This window comes from Rhinatrema bivittatum, chromosome 3 (genome assembly GCF_901001135.1).
Source record: "Rhinatrema bivittatum chromosome 3, aRhiBiv1.1, whole genome shotgun sequence".
NCBI lineage: Eukaryota > Metazoa > Chordata > Amphibia > Gymnophiona > Rhinatrematidae > Rhinatrema > Rhinatrema bivittatum.
The window spans coordinates 489,492,253-489,508,193 of record NC_042617.1 but is presented as its reverse complement, the minus strand read 5'-3'; the positions used below and the strand labels follow the sequence as shown (position 1 = coordinate 489,508,193).

The 15,941-nt window shown below is 38.1% G+C and overlaps 1 protein-coding gene across 3 annotated transcripts in view; it reads left to right on the top strand.

The window, feature by feature from the left end:
* Positions 1-15,451, top strand: part of RUNX2 (RUNX family transcription factor 2) — a 345,580-nt gene extending 330,129 nt beyond the window's left edge. For all 3 annotated transcript variants that reach the window (XM_029596079.1, XM_029596078.1, XM_029596077.1), the window contains one exon: positions 10,374-15,451. In XM_029596079.1, the coding sequence (XP_029451939.1) occupies positions 10,374-10,852 (479 nt within the window). In that variant the 3' untranslated portion in view covers positions 10,853-15,451. The remainder of the gene's footprint in view (positions 1-10,373) is intronic.
* The last annotated feature ends 490 nt before the right edge of the window (positions 15,452-15,941 follow it).

The following is a 15,941-nucleotide window of genomic DNA, read 5'->3' as shown; positions in this document are numbered from 1 at the left end:
AATTCAGAATAAATGAGGCCTGGGAAAATGTCAACATCTGCCCAACTGTATATTGTCATTTTTACCATTCCTCACCCTCTATGACTTAGCCCCCCTTTACCCAATGTAAATCAAGGCTATTTTGTATGGTACCAAAATATTTAAATGGACCAGGAGCACCAAAACCCTTGCTAAAGCCAACCAAGAAATTTAGCTGAGGGTTGAATGAATGAATGTATGATCTGTTGATAGGCTAGGTATTGTTGACTTTTTAACTTTTTTGGGGTTAGAAGGCTGGTTTAATTTAATTGGAAAAAAACAAAACTCCAAATCCAAGCTTGGTGGTTAAACAGTAGGAGTGAACTAAGCTTTTACTAGTGACTAAGAGCTAGACAGTCCCTGCAGTGTTTTCATGGTTTCAAACTTCATATCAGCCTCCGGCATGTCAACACATGACAACAAGGGTAGGGGACAGAGGGCGATGGAGCTTCACCTGCCTCATGGAAAGCCTCCATCTCTGCAGCACCACCCAGCAGGTCTCTGCTCACATTCCGAGCAGTCATGACCTTAGACTTGGGGTGAACCTGCGTAGATGCCACTCATGCTAGGACCTTGATAACTAGACCACTACAGTCCTCACTCAGATTTTGAAAGAGATCTATAAGCTAGGAAGCCCTTCTCGTTGCCGCATTTCAAACTCTGTACAGTCCTGCTATATGAAATGTGACATGTTGTGAAGCCTGGCAAGAAGAAAGGATTGTATACTCTTGCACCAGCAGACTAGCATAGCCACCTACAGTTCATGTTCCTTTTCTGTGGTGATGATTCTGTCAGGCATGCCAAGACTATGACCTGGAACCTTTTGTCACCGATCTGTAACCTACTGTATATTGACTTGCTTCTTTTTCCTCATTGCAGATTTTTTTTTTTAGAAAATTGCTATTGCTTTTATGAAACCGTCATACTGAGAAAAAAAGCACTAAAGATCTTTCAACTGTATCAAGGGTGCATAAACTGTAGGCCTTTTAGAAAACTCAGAAACTCCACCCTACCCAGTAACACTACTTCAAGGGTCAGCAATGGCATGCATGCCACATTGCACATTCCACTCAGCACAGCACTCACTCTACAGTACCACATCATGAGCACTTTCAAAACTTGTGGGCTGGCTGTACTGACCTTGTAAGTTATGCTTGGTGTTGGAGCAGCATAGAGGCATCCAGAAGCAGGAGTCTGTTAAGGGAAAGTGAACCTCTTTCCTTGTACATCAATATTTCTTTTGCTTTTTTGGAACTTTTGCCAAAATCTGTTTCTGACCCTTGTTGTACACTAATAAAAAAAGGCATCCATCATGTGCTTATGCTCATTGCCTAATATAGAGCCAGTATGGCACCCCACTCCAGTGTAGCAGCTCCATACTCCTTCTTCCAATTGGGCCTTCCCAGCCAGCACAGTTTTGGGAATCACTTGAGTACCCCTGGCAATGCCTCTGGCCAGTATGCTTTTTTTTTTCCCCAGCATCACTTTGTGTGTGAAGTATTGATTTCTTACACATTGTTGATGAGTCCAATGTATGCTGCCAGCCTGAGAGTGGTCAGTAATAGTGTATTTATAGGATCTGGGCTAGGGTATGAACCAATGAGTATGATCTCTGTTCTTGTGTTTCATAATGACCTGGATCCAGTGAAGATCCTTTTGTTGGTCCAAGGGCATCCTCTCTCCTAGGATTCAAGGGTGCTTCAGTGGTTCATTTAGGGGATGGAGAGGTATGAGGGTGTAGAGGACCAGTTGCAGCTTATCATACAGGACTGCTGTCCCATGACTATTTCCTTTTACACCTCTTTTGTCCAGCATGGCTGAAAATGCTGTGTGGCTGAAAATAAACTTTCAAATAGTGTGTGTGTATGTGCCTCTTGTTTTTTGGTATGGCAGATGCTATATTCTGGCAGTTTCTTTGTGCCTTTTAGTCCTCTTTTTTCACAGTGCCTTCTTACTGTTTATGTCTCTGCCCTGGGCGCGTGTGTGTGAGCGTGTATACTTGTGTGTGTGTGTGTGTGCACACGCGCCCTGTTTCACTGTTCATTTCTGTGCTTTAGGGGTGGGCTCCTATTACATGAAATAAAAGGCGCATGCTTTTTTCTGTGTTCATTGACAGGCATTTGTTATGTGGTTGCAAGCTATTGTATCTTCTGTTCCTTTGTACTTCATTTCTCTCCTGCACATTGTACTTTTCCAGTGTTGTCTGAGCAGCTATGTAACTTTTTTGCCCTTGAATAGTTTCTTTATTCCCTCTTCTTTTTTTCCTCCCCTGATTACATGGACCGTGCGGGAGTCTAAAAAGGGCATAAGTCCTTCAGTCCAAGATTGCCATTAGCACACGCATGCATTTCTTGGGATTTAGCCTGGAATGGAAGATCCCCCTTTTGTATGCACTGCCTCCTTTCATATTTCGCTTTGCTGTTTCTATGTTCTCTACAAAGCCTCTTACCCGACTAGCCTATTTTCTCTTTTTGGCTTCATGATGATATGTGTCTTCAGGAGCAGGCGGAGGAAGGAGTCTAACCCAGAGGAGAAGGTACCCCCACCTCTGATAATGAGGTGCCAGTGTCCTAGACCCTTCACTCCCACTGGCCTGAAAGTTGACAGAAAAAGTCAAACACTGAAAATGTCTTAGTTAATTTTTGAGATTTTGTAAACAAGTTTTATTGATAATTTTGGTGTCCTATGTCCCTTTTGTATAGGTTTCATAATGTATGTGTGTGTAAGTGTACTTGATGTGTATGAGTGCAGGCATATGAGTGCATTTGTACAGTATAGACAGTGTATGTGTGAGAGAATATATAAGGATCATATATGCATGAAAGGAAGGGGTATGTGAGTGTATTGGCATGCCTGTATAGAGGGAAGGGTCCGACAAGCTGAGTACCACAGTTTATGGTGGAGAAAGTGTTACTGTCCTTTTAAAAATGATGAGAAACAGCTCTGAAATTGGACCTTTTAAAAGCTCATTCCTGACATTTTTTTCGTATTCCATTCCAGTGGAGTATGAAAGAGTAAAAGGAAGCAAGGCAACCTAGGCTGGCTCCTGTGATTTTCCATGAAAGGAAAAGAAAATAATTTGCCTTTTTCCTCCCATAGAAGTTCATGGTAGCTACATAGAAACATGAAAGACTGAAAAAGATGCTTTAAGAATGAATGTATTTGGGGGTTGAGGGTTCTACAAGGCAAATAAGTGTTATGTAAGCGTTTTGATGATTAACCCTTGGTGGGCCAGGTTGAGGAATAGTGAAGGGTGTTAATGGACAATATGTGGTAACTGTACTATCTCTGTGCTAAGTTTCTGTTGTTTGAACTTTCTAGAATAGATATTTGCCTGCCCTGAATATCCCCTTGAATAAACCCTTTTACTATACTTGATGTTTGGCAAACTCCAAATATCTGCCTGTCAACCAAGTGGAGGCCTAAAATGATATGTTTGAATTGAGTCTGTCAATTCAAACTCTATATCTTCTAGTCAGCAATAACTAGCTTGACAATTTACCCAAATGGGATATATTTACTAATACAATTTCAAAGTTCCCTCTCATATTAATTAATGATATCACTATATCCCTCACATTCTGTTCATGAATTCATAATATCATTATGATATGTTGACCATCATACTAGGCATCATCATGATATTATGAATTCATGAATAGAATGTAAGGGATATAGTGATATCGTCAACTAATATGAGAGGGAACTTCGAAATTGAGATGTTAAATCACACGCAGATTGTAACATAGTAACATAGTAATGACGGCAGAAAAAGACCAAAATGGTCCATCTAGTCTGCCCAGCAAGCTTCCCAAGGTAGTAACTGCTAAATTGCAGGATTACCTTGTGAGCCTAGAAGATTGGGCATCCAAATGGCAGATGAAATTTAATGTGGACAAGTACAAGGTGGTGCACATAGGGAAAAGTAACCTACAAGTAGTTACATGATGTAAGGTACCATATTAGGAATTACCACACAGGAAAAAGATCTAGGCATCTTAGTGGACAATGCATTGAAATCCTCATCTCAGTGTGTGGCAGCAGTCAATAAAGCAATCAGAATGTTAGGAATTATTAGGAAAGTATTGATGAATAAAACAGAGAATGTCATAATACCTGTATATCGCTCCATGGTGAGACTGCACCTTGAGTACTATGTGCAGTTCCGGTCTCTGCATCACAAAAAAGATAGAGTTGTACTGGAAAAGGTACAGAAAAGGGTGACCAAAATGATAAAGGGGTTGGAACAGCTCCCCTATAGAGGAAGGCTAAAGAGGTTAGGGCTATTCAGTTTGAAAAAGAGATGGTTAAGGGGGGATATGATAAAAATCTATACAATCTTGAGAGGACTAGAACTGGTAAATGTGGATCGGTTATTTACTCTTTCAGATAATACAAGGACTAGGGTCATTCTATGAATTTAGCAAGTAGCACATTTAAAACAAATTTGCGAAAATTCTTTTTCACTCCATGCAGAATTAAGCTCTAGAACTAATTTCCAGAGGATGTGGTAAAGGCAGTTAGCGAAGCTGAGTTTAAAAAAGGTTTGGACAAGTTCATGGAAGAGAAGTCAATAAAATGCTATTAACCAAGTTGATTTAGGGAATAGCCGCTATTTATGTCAGACATTAGTAGAATGGGATTTATTTACTGTTAGGGTACTTGCCAGGTACTTATAACCTTGAATGTCCACTTTTGGAAACCGGATGCTGGGCTTGATGGACCCTCAGTCTGGCCCAGTCTGGCAATTTCTTATGTTGTTATGTATTACCAGAGGTTATTGGGATCCTGTTGCTTCTTCTGTGCCAGGACAGCCATAAGGACTTATCAGGACAATTACTGTCTTAAACGGAGGTGTATAAATGATGTTGGCACCAGAAAACCTGGGCCACACCCATTTATTTCAGGTCTGAACTTGAAAGTCCTGCATGATAAGTGTCAGTCTTATTCTAAGTCCTAGTGGTCTTGCACACAGTGGTGCAGTTTGTTCATCTTTAGGCTGGTGTGATTTAAACAGAACCTGAACATATAAATCAGCATAATATGACTACTCAGAATTTCAGATTTTTACTTTTAACATGACCGAGTTCACTTGTAAGTCATATAGGACATTTAGAAATCATGGGAATGCCACATATGCTGCCATTCTTGAGGGATTATATTTTCCAAAATTGCAGTTAAATGCTGAATTATTTGTAAATGATCATAACTGACCAAATATGTTATAAAACATAAAACTGCTTATTATTTGTTTCCTTCCTTACCCCAATTCAGGAAGAGGTGATAAATCTACTGTAGGCAAATGCTGGGACAGTCAAGACTCCTCTTGATTTGAAATGAGTATTGATATTAAAGCTGCTATTTATAGCAAAGGGAGGATCCTTCTCTCTTTCTCTCTGTTGTGGCTCTTTGTATTGGTAGCCATAACTCATTAGTGGTTTTTAATTTTTCTGAAACTGAAATAAGGGCTGAAAGGGTGTATTAGTGTGCATCTTTTTTTTTTTTTCTCTTTTTGGCTAATCTTGGGCACGCAACCACATCTGAAGCCACTTGGCTCATTATGAATTTCATGGAAACTGATTCCCTGAAAGTGTTTCCATATGTGTGTTCCCAATATATCCTCATCCTTTCTAAATGGAATACAAACTCACGCATGAGCTGGAAATGGCTTCAGGATGTGACAGGCAGAGTCATGTGACAGCAAGTGCCACCGTGTGTGGCCTCTTGAAAGCCACAGTGTCCCATGTGCTGGCTTTAGCCTTGGAGGTGTGTGTGGTTTCAAAGAAAATCTTCTTCTCAATTTTTTTTTTAAAGTTCTTAATCAACCCAGCAAAGAACTCTCTGACTTTCTGCAACGAGGGAAGTCTTCTGTTTTGAAGAAGATTCTGATGTGATAGAGTAGGTTTTCCAAAGATTGAAATCTCAAGTGTTCCTTTCTTTCTTTCCACATGGCACAATTACAACACTGTGCTTGAGAATCAGATGATCTTTCAAAACCGCAAGCATGCAATTAAAAAGTACAATTCATGAAAACATTGAAAACAAATATTTAGACTGTGTTTAGATTGCATAAGTAACTCAGGGTTATCTTTGGAAAAAAAAAACCCAAAATGGAAAAAATAGAAAGCTCTTAGCAGCATTTGATAGTAGTACATGAAAGAAAGGCTGAGAGGCAATGTCTTATTTTCAGGAATGTCCTGTTTCCCATAGTGGGTGGAGACATGAATATTAATTTTGTGCCTAATTCAATTTTTACTGATGGAATTTAGTTAACTTAGTAAAGTTAAGTTTTGTAACTTGGAAACCCACTCTCCCATCTCCAAACCAACTCAGGGCCAGTTGTGCTAAGGGAGTTTCTTTTATTCTTCATGTATGGGGGAAAATGACTAATGCTTCTGCCTCAACCCCTTCCTCCAAGGTTAAAAGTCAAATCCTAGTGACAAGTGCAATGTGATCATTACATAAGTCATCTGTGGGCAGAGAGAGTAAAAGCCCATGTGCTTATTTTGATGACGTCAAAAAATTGGAGGTTAGCTGTAGGCAATCCAGTTCACAATCAATTAAATCACATTTAGCTGTTTGCCACTGAGCAGTTGCATTTTACAGATTTATATTATTTATTTTTAGTGGTTATGAAAATTAAATATTGATTGCATTGACCAGAGACAGACACCTTGCAATCAAGCACTGTGCAAGCTCCTTCCAGGCTGCTCTAACAGCACGCCTTCTTTACTCCCGCTATTCTTGTCCTAGGCCTACCTTTGCATTGACTGCCAGTTGTGCCAAACTGTGTGGCCATTAGAAGTATGAGAGAAAAAATTAGCAGCAAAAGTGAAATTAGTTAAAACTAAGTTCTGGGATGTTGCTAAAAAATTTGAAACAAAAAAAGTATTTCTGTGAAAATCTTTCATCATTGATTCCAGTAGGAAAAGTTTTGAAGGGTAACATTTGCACTTTTGAGGATATTGGCAAAACATTTTTCCTCAAAAAAAACAAAACAAAACAAAAAATAAATGTTGGAATGTTGAGGAACTGGTGAAGTTTTGCCAATTTCTGCCTTTTGCATGGACATTCTCTCAATAAAGTATATAGCAAAGAGTTTTTGCGAGTGTACACATTTTGTTCAGTACTTGTGAAATGAAATGATGTGGAGGATATAGTGAAAGCTATTGGTGTAGCTGCATTTATAAAAAGGTTTGGATAAGTTGCTGGAGGAAAATGCCATAAACCATTATTAAGGTGGAGTTGCAGAAATCCACTTCTTATCCCTGGGATAAGCAGCATGGAATCTATCTACCTCTTTGGAACCTGCCAGGTACTTGTGACCTGGATTGGCCACTGTTGGAAACAGGATACTGGGCTTGATGGACCTTTGGTCTGACCCAGTATAGCAAATGTTATGTACTTATATAATGTTTACTTTAGTGGCCACAACTTGAGGTAGACCAGCAGCAGCTTGGAAGAAACCACCAAGTCATTTGCTTTTGCTATAAGTTACACCTCAGTATGAACACGGGGACTGCAAAAGGTGTAAGCCAAGTGCATGTTCTCTGTTGTCTTTGCATTCTCAAAACCATGGATTGGGAAAAGAAAAAAAAGGTGTTAACGCAGTGACAACTGGAGTTAATGGTGAGCCAGGCAATGGACGTGTGTGGCACTATAGGGGAATGATTTTCAGAACTGTACCAATATACAGATTCTGGCCGAACAAATTCCAACAAATTGCCATGTTTGTAAGTTATCAAATGATTTCAATTATCCTGAAACCCACATCTAGGGGCTCAGTTAAACTGTAATCCTTGAAAATAAAAAAATAAAAAATCCATGTGTCCTAATGTGGAAGTACTCTCTTGGTTTTATTTTTGGGAGTTAGAACAATAATAAGACCACACAATTTAAAGAACAAAGTACTTTTTTTTTTTTTGTTTGGAAGTCAAGTGCTTCCAGCTTCTGATTTATGGAGGTTTTCACATTTTTTTCATTTTGGAAGTAAAATGCTTCCAAATGCAGGTTAACTGCTACCCTGTTCTCAGCTACTTTGTGTAGCCAGAAGGAGCTAATGTGCCCACTGAACTAATAAGTGAAAGTGACTGGCCAAAGTGCTGCTAAGCTGGCAGAAAATTTGTGGCATTGCTTTCTGTAAACCACAGCCAGGGGAGTAGGGGGTCAGTAATTGAAAAAATGAACATCAACTGACATTAACCTAAATGTAGAAAAGCTTTGGCATGTTCCTGTGCTGTAAAACAATGAACATCATTGAAACTATAGCAGGTAAAGAGAAAAAAAAAAAAAAGGAGAGGGTGGAGTATGCATTTTAAAAAAAGCCTATTCAGAGCCCACTCAGAATTTCACTGGCTCACATCCAAGGCTGGGGTTTTAATGAGGCTTCTGTAACATAATAAATGAAACCACATGGAATTTTAATTGTTCTCGTTTTAAACCCAAAGAACACAGGCTCAGCATTTTCTGCTTAGGAAATTGCCTCGGTGTGGATCCCGGCTCTCTCTGAATGTTATTTCTGTTTCTGGTTTTAAAAGGCCTGTGTTTATGCGCCTTTCACATCTCAGCTTTGCACTGAACTAGCTGCAAGCAGGCAATGTTGAATATACACCGAGGTAAAGAAAGAGCAACTGTGCTGTTTGAGCTTGGCATTTCTGCTCAGGTGACTGGCTCCCCTCCTCTTACCTACTGGGAAACGTTTACATGATGAAGATCTTATCCTGGAGGAATCAGAATACAAAGAAACCCTTCCATGGCTTATTTAGTACTTTCTTAGAGGGGGGGGTCTTGTTGAGCACAGTTTGAGATCTCTGCTCAGCTACATTCATGTGTAATGGTGTTGTCATCGTGCTTTATGAAGATAGTATTATCAGAGGGTGACAAATTTATGGCAGCACATGTCATATTTTCTTTTCTAACTAAGGGGGTTATTTATCAAAATGCGATAAGGCGTTTTCGCATGCGAAAAGCCCCATTAACGCATGCGATAGGCCCTTACCGCATGTGATCGCACCATATCGTATGGTGTGATGCAAATTCTAAAAATAGGAGGAGTTAGGGGCAGAGAGTGGGCTGGGTTAGCCTGTCTGTGAAGAGCTATTGCACAGCTGTAACACTGATTTTAACTACACCTCTTTGGATTGTGTTAGGCTGTGCAATAGCTGCTGTGACTGTGTGGTAAGGTTTTATTGCCATTTGTGATGTCTCCTGTAAGTCCTATTTCAGGTGAATTGACAGGTCCAGAGCAGAGAGAGAGAGAGTGAGTTAGAGAGAGAGCGAGCCTGGCTATAATGTCATGGCCCATAGGTAGGTATTTGTATCCCTATGGTAGGCCCACCTAGTAACTCGAGGTGGGGTTTAGGTAAGAGTGTAGGGGGTTAGCTTGATGTTGAGTTCATCAAGCTAGGTTGAGAGAACCTTGCCCAAATCTCATCTTGGAGTGAGTTTCCTCACTCCAAAGGCCAGCAAATCTTCACAAGAGACCACTGTTCTGTTCGTAGGTGTCACGTAGAATGTCAAAGTGGCCCCTAACCCCCTACACTCTTACCTAAACCCCACCTTGAGTTACTAGGTGGGCCTACCATAGGGATACAAATACCTACCTATGGGCCATGACATTATGGCCAGGCATGCTCTCTCTCTCTCTCTCTCTCTCTCTCTCTCTCTCTCTCCTCTGTGTGTCTAGGACCATTAACAATGGTCCCCTGGTGGTTGAATGAAGGAAATACAACAGATCTGGCACTTATCACAGAATCTGAAATGGTATCACAATTTGCACTAACTTAGCTCTTCACACAGGTAATAAAACACACCCCTTTTGCTATCGCATGCGGTACTTACCACATTTTGATAAATCCACCCCTAACTGATTTATTTTAGCTTCTGTGCATTTCATTTTTAGGAACTTTTTAATTTTTTTTCTTCATATTTTGAACTAACAAAAATACACTCAGCCACACTGGAGCCTTACTCAAATAGGTTCACTGATGATGAAATCTGGATTACACCGGAGTTCCTCTGTCATCACAGAAGGGGACAGACTTCCAGACAACTGTGACTTTTATCTATGCCTGCATTTAGCAGCAAGTTCTTTGTTTTTAATTTGTGGTGTTTGATATTTAGCAGGTATTTTCTATCCAATTAAAATGTCTATCTGATGGGAGTAACACCAGAATTCTACAATGTGCTAACATTTAAAAAGAATTTTGCTGATAGAATGCACTGCATTCCAAGTGCTTTCAAAATGTTTCCTCGTCGAAAACTGGTTTATTTAAATTTATATTTTAATGAATTAATGTTCATGGATTTTATTTATTTATTTATTTTTGCTCTTTTGTGTTTGTTATAATTATTAGGTGCTTCGGAGCTGGGCCCGTTTTCAGATCCCAGGCAGTTCACAAGTATTTCATCCCTCACCGACAGTCGCTTCTCCAACCCAAGAATGCACTATCCAGCCACTTTTACTTATACACCTCCAGTCACCTCAGGCATGTCATTGGGTATGTCAGCAACCACTCACTATCACACCTATCTACCACCGCCTTACCCAGGCTCTACCCAAAACCAAAGTGGACCATTCCAGACAAGCAGCACACCTTATCTCTACTATGGTACTTCATCAGGATCCTACCAATTCCCCATGGTGCCTGGGGGAGACCGTTCTCCCTCTAGAATGCTTCCACCCTGCACTACCACTTCAAATGGGAGCGCTCTATTAAATCCCAACTTGACCAACCAGAATGATGGCGTTGATGCAGATGGAAGTCACAGCAGTTCGCCGACTGTTTTGAATTCTAGTGGCCGAATGGATGAGTCTGTCTGGAGACCTTATTGAGATTGTTTTGCTCTTTACTTGGGCCAAAATAAGTGAGCCAGAACTAGTCAAGTAACTCACAAGTGCCTGTTTTATAGATTTTATTAATAATATATGCAACTGATCAGATGCCACATAAGAATGAGATGGCAGATAGCCATAATCCCCCCTCCCCCCAAAAAATAATTGAGATACAAATTATGCATATTTAAAACACTTATGTCCTTAGAACATCTACCTTGCTTAATGTGTTAAAGGTACCTTTGCATAGAAAATAACTCATTTTTAATTGTGTCTAATCATAATAAATAGTGAGCACTTATCACACAGTATGAAGATGTGAACTGTACGTATCAGCAGATATACAGCACTCAAAAGCAGACAGCATTCTTTTTTTTTAAATATTGAACTGTAAATACAGTTAAAGCCATACAATGTATGGGGTACATTTATACAACCCAAGTTATTGGTTTGTGTACTGCAAGGGATATGCTTACTGCCAATGCTTACATCCAAACATATTGAATTCAGAATAACTGCACAAAGCTTGGTGGTTTGTTTATTTTTCAACATTGAAGCAAATGAAAGCATGCCCTATGCTTCATTGGGTTTTGTACTTATGGCTCTTGATTTTCTATGGTACCAAGCAATGCTGTCTTGCTTTGTCTGATTTTTGCCTTTATGTCAAATACCAAAAACACCCCCAAAAAAACCAAACCAAAAACGCTTATGCAAAATAAAAATAGCAATAGTAATTATAGCCATAGTGTATGGATAATATTTCTATTTGTGTATGTTTTCTTTAAATTATAAATATGTATAAAATTTGAGGTTATTTGCTAACATGAATCCTCCTATAAGTTTAAAGAAATATTTATGATTATTTAATTGCATTTGGACCCTGAAATGTTTTTTTTAATGTTGTGTGGTCCCTAAAAGTGTTTTTTTTAATATTATTTTTTTTGTAACAGATTTTTTTGAGTGGATTATAAGGCGAAGTTGTACCTGAACTTTCATGAATAATTCCAGCAGATCAAAGCATACTGCTGTATACATAGATATTTTTAATGCGTCCATCCTTTGGTACTATGGATGTAGCATATTTCTGTAACTTATGAAGGAAGTGTTGTGTTATATTCAGCTGCCTTCCTGGCAGATTTGCCATTTAAGCAATAATATTTTTTTTAAATAAGAAAAAAAACAAAATAGGCTTTTTGGCAAAAAAATAAAATATATATATATGTATATTTAAAAACCTACAAGCATAAAATGCTAGACTGGGAAAGGTATTTTGTTTTCCATAATAAATTATGGCCAATGTCAAATTTAGAGAAAAGCACAAGTTACTGCACTGCAGAGTGGTCAAGTGAACCTTAAGTCTTCCAGCTCAATAATAAGCGCAGACGTCACTTTAAAGCCACATACCTGGGTACACATTTTCTGTTATGGTGCCCCAAAATCAGGGAAACAAAATTTCACCTGATATTCTCATTCCTTCTGCTCCTAGCATTAAACAAGTGATCATTGTTGGGAACCCTTCTTCCCCCTCATAAAAATGTATTTATTTATTTTATTTCTACAAACTTGTATTCTGCACCTTCCATAATTGTTTGTTCATTCGTTCAGTGCGGATTACAATAAAGCAATATAAGCATACATAAAATATAAAACATTGAAACCAAATAAAACATTAACCAAATAAAATCAGCCATTCATTACATTATGTATATGCCTTTAGGAAAAAAAAAAAAGCAAGTTTTCAATCTCCTCCTAAACATTTTAACATCACGTTCTGTGTGTAAATCTGTAGGGAGGGCATTCCACCACCTAGAGCCAATGAAAGAGAACGCCCTCTCCTGAGTGCACTGCAACCTACATCTATAACAAGAGAGAATAGCTAATCGAGAAGCTATCTCCATTTAGCCCAAAGCCAAAGCAAATAATGCAATATAAGTGTGATATGATCACAATTTTGGCTCCTGTAATAAGTTTGGCCGTAGCTTGTTGAATTACTTGCAGCACATGCGTAACTGTACCCGGCAGCCCCACCAATCAAATGCGACAGTAGTCCAAATATCTGAGGACTAACACTTCTGCCACTGTTCTAAATAGATCCAGCTTCAAAAAAAAAAATAGTGGAGCAGCCTGAGTATTTTCAGCTTATATAAAGACATTTTTACTAGATGTTGAATATGCACTTTGAACGTTAAGGAGGAGTCTAAATAAACTCCTAAATTCTGATCTTGGGAAAGCAAGGGTAAAGGCATCCCATCATTGATCACACTAAGAGTTACATCTATTGTATTTTTACTAACCCACAGCATCTTAATTTTTGACACATTTAAAAACAACCCGTTTTCTGAAAGCCAAGCCCGTATCAAGTTCAATATATTTTAAATCCTTGCTCCTGGTATTGAACTGTCCTGTACACTAGGAATATAAATTTGTATAAATATACCTAAGGATTTGAATAAAATTCCCATAGGAGCCAAATGTATATTAAATAAGAGCAACAACGAGTAACTCTGTAGAACCCCTAGGGTAATGTACATTGTGTCAGTTCATCTGGAAGCCATTCAGCTAGAAATTTTAGATATCACCAAATATTTAATTCCTCATAATTTCATGTGAATTTGAGTTCCTAAAAAAAACAAAACCCCATAAGAACATGTAGGTCGTTGCCTTCTAAAGGTTGTATACCAAGTATGCTTTAAAAAAAAGATAATTTTCAAATGCCTTTTTTTTTTCCCTTTAAAAGTGGAAGCTGTATTTGTTCCTATTTATTGTTCATTTGTGGTAGCTTGAAGCTGACCATCCTCCACTTATTTGTAAACTGTAAAGTTACGTTTGTTAATGTCAGCAGCACTTAAAAACCAGTGTCTGGTTACACATTTCAATTTTGTTTATAATTAAGTGAGGGAGAGAAAACTATGTACTGCCAGTGCAAAGTCACTTAATTTAATAATAATGAAAAAAGGTACTATATTTGTATGGTATTTTTTATTGCTGAGAAGGGCTTTTTTTAAGATTTACTGTATGCATATTAAATCATTGTTTTAGGGATGCATTTGTGTTACAGTGCTATTATTGTGGCTGCAGGCAGCAAACCAAAGACAAATTGTTTAGATTTTGGTGTGAAAATCAAGCACTTCATTTTGTCTCTGAGTAGATCCAGCATGGGGGCCTGATATTGGCTAAAGACACATGACCAAACCTTTTATATATTATACCTTTACAAAGTGTGACTGAAAAGCCTACTTAAGTCCAGACTGGATGAGGAGTTGGGGGGGGGGGGGGGGGGGGGATAGGGGGAGGTATTTTTGTAATTTTATGGAATTTCTTTCTGTGGATCCAGCAGAGACAGAAATAGTACTCTTGTTTCTTTCTTTGGTTAGCCAGTGTTTGCAGAGTATAGGAAATTACAGGTAAAAGCATGATTGGTGGTCATGTTATAATTCTGCTTGCAAATTTGACCCTTTATAAAGATTGTTTTCTTATATGGGATGAATGGAATACTGCTTGCACTAGGCTTGCCATCTCAATTTGCCCAGGTCATCCCAAATAAGTTGATCCAGCTCTGGTTTTGCCTCATTGCATGCAAGGAAACGTAGTTCCGTTTTTCTTAGGGAATTCAAACCTGTAACTGTATTCAGTGGGACAACACCAGGACTGGATCAGCCTGTTCAAATTGACCTGGGAGGGTTTAGCCAATTCCTTAAAAAAAACCCAACTGTTTGAAAGTGTGCTTTTTTTTTTTTAAGTCAAAATAATAGTATGTTCTCAGTAATTTGAGAAAAAGTAATACAGTTTTAGGGAATCAATTGTCCATCCTGTTTGCAGGTTTCAATATAATCTGTATATTCTAAATGAGGTTAATAGGGGCCCTGGTTGTTAGTCTGGGTCCTTTATTTGAGCACTGACTGCTTATCTACCCAAAGCTTCGTGTGAGCATTCCTCTTGCTAGTAATAACCCCCAAAAATGCTGCAACTTGAGTACTGGAATCTGACTTCAGGCAGCATGAGAAGTAGAATGGTATAGGCATGGACAAAAGCAATAATCATTCATAGTATTGTTCCTATGTATGAGATCAACAACCTACAACCATCTGAAACCTTGGATTTATCATTTTTTTAAATTATAGTGCATTTCAGTTTAGCAGTTTGCTTGTCAGATGTTTTAGATCTGTTTATGTTTACAAATAAGTCTTTGCTTTTGAATGCAGTACATTGAAGTGTATCAGCCAAAACCTTATTTTACCTTTTGGGTTTTTTTTGTTTTTGTTTTTGTTTTTTTTTGCTTACATACTATCAGCGACATTCCATTTTTTTGATATGCTTACCATTCTTGAATTTTCATCTGGAACAAAATACTTGTAGCATTTTGTGTAAATATGAGCTTTTTTTCAGATGCTTCTTGCCCAATAATTGCTTTTCATACACATACTGTACAAATGAATTGTGCTTTGTGCCACAGACAGTGATTGTGGAATAGTTTACTCTGACTTTAAAGGGAATATTTGTATTGTATGTTGCAACTGTAAATTGAATTACATTTTCATATGATTGTAATATTATTTTGAAGTTTTGAATTTAATTTCCAATAAAATGGCTTTTTGTTAATTTTCTGTTTTATAATGTTCTCTCTGTAATTTTTTTCACTGCATGGTTTATATAAGGCCCATCCCACTCTATTCAGGTTTAATCAAGTGCAGAAATCCATTACAGATGGCAGAAAGTAGAATCAAAGAGCTTTACTGGAGAACATTCTTAGTTTTTGAATTTAAAGCAGAATTATGGATTGTAATGATTTTTTAAATTTAAGTTAAAGAGATGGTAATAAGATTGAAACCAAGAGTATTTAGCCATGGACCTGCAAATGAACCCTTTGTGAAAGCAAATTAGTCAAAGACAAGATCCAAGGAAAACAGAAATCAATAACATTTAGGGACAGTGCATGAAAAGGAGACAACAAAGTAGCAAGTCTCCTATTCATTACTATTTTTAATTAACAAAAAAAAAAAAAAAAGCTCTAGAAATTAAAATAAATTTCAAGAAATCTAGGAATTGTTTGACAGCCAGGGATAAATAAATCTCTGTTAGGAGATTTCAG